At 50.0% G+C, this 328-nt stretch overlaps 1 protein-coding gene across 1 annotated transcript in view; it reads right to left on the minus strand.

Moving 5' to 3' along the window:
- Positions 1-328, minus strand: part of LOC119585497 — a gene marked incomplete at its 5' end in the record, with an annotated part of 2,768 nt that overhangs the window by 1,869 nt on the left and 571 nt on the right. The window contains 1 exon segment of the mRNA XM_037934142.1: positions 123-296. Within this exon segment, the coding sequence (XP_037790070.1) occupies positions 123-296 (174 nt within the window).

Here is a 328-nt window from a genome sequence, read left to right on the forward strand (position 1 = left end):
ACATGTAATGTGCCCATCCATGTTAACACCTAAATGGATTCTTGCAAAGATACACCTTTCTCGCAATGAAACAGTAAATAAAATAAAATAAAATAAACAACATAGAGAAAAGGTCTCCTGACCTGGCGCCCTTCCATCGTAAAGGTGTAAGTGAGGCCTTGAGGTAGAACGTGGAGCAGAAGGTGCAACTTGAGCCGCATCTGAGAATCCCCTACCAAGGCGACCCACGTGGTCCTTCCGGCTTCTGCTCGGGCGGCGCTGCAGGCCAGGAAGGGCTCGTCGCTGTACTCGCGGATCTGAGGAGTCGCCAAGACACTTTCGGTTTCTG

Source organism: Penaeus monodon, chromosome 19 (genome assembly GCF_015228065.2).
Source record: "Penaeus monodon isolate SGIC_2016 chromosome 19, NSTDA_Pmon_1, whole genome shotgun sequence".
NCBI classification, from domain to species: Eukaryota; Metazoa; Arthropoda; class Malacostraca; order Decapoda; family Penaeidae; genus Penaeus; species Penaeus monodon.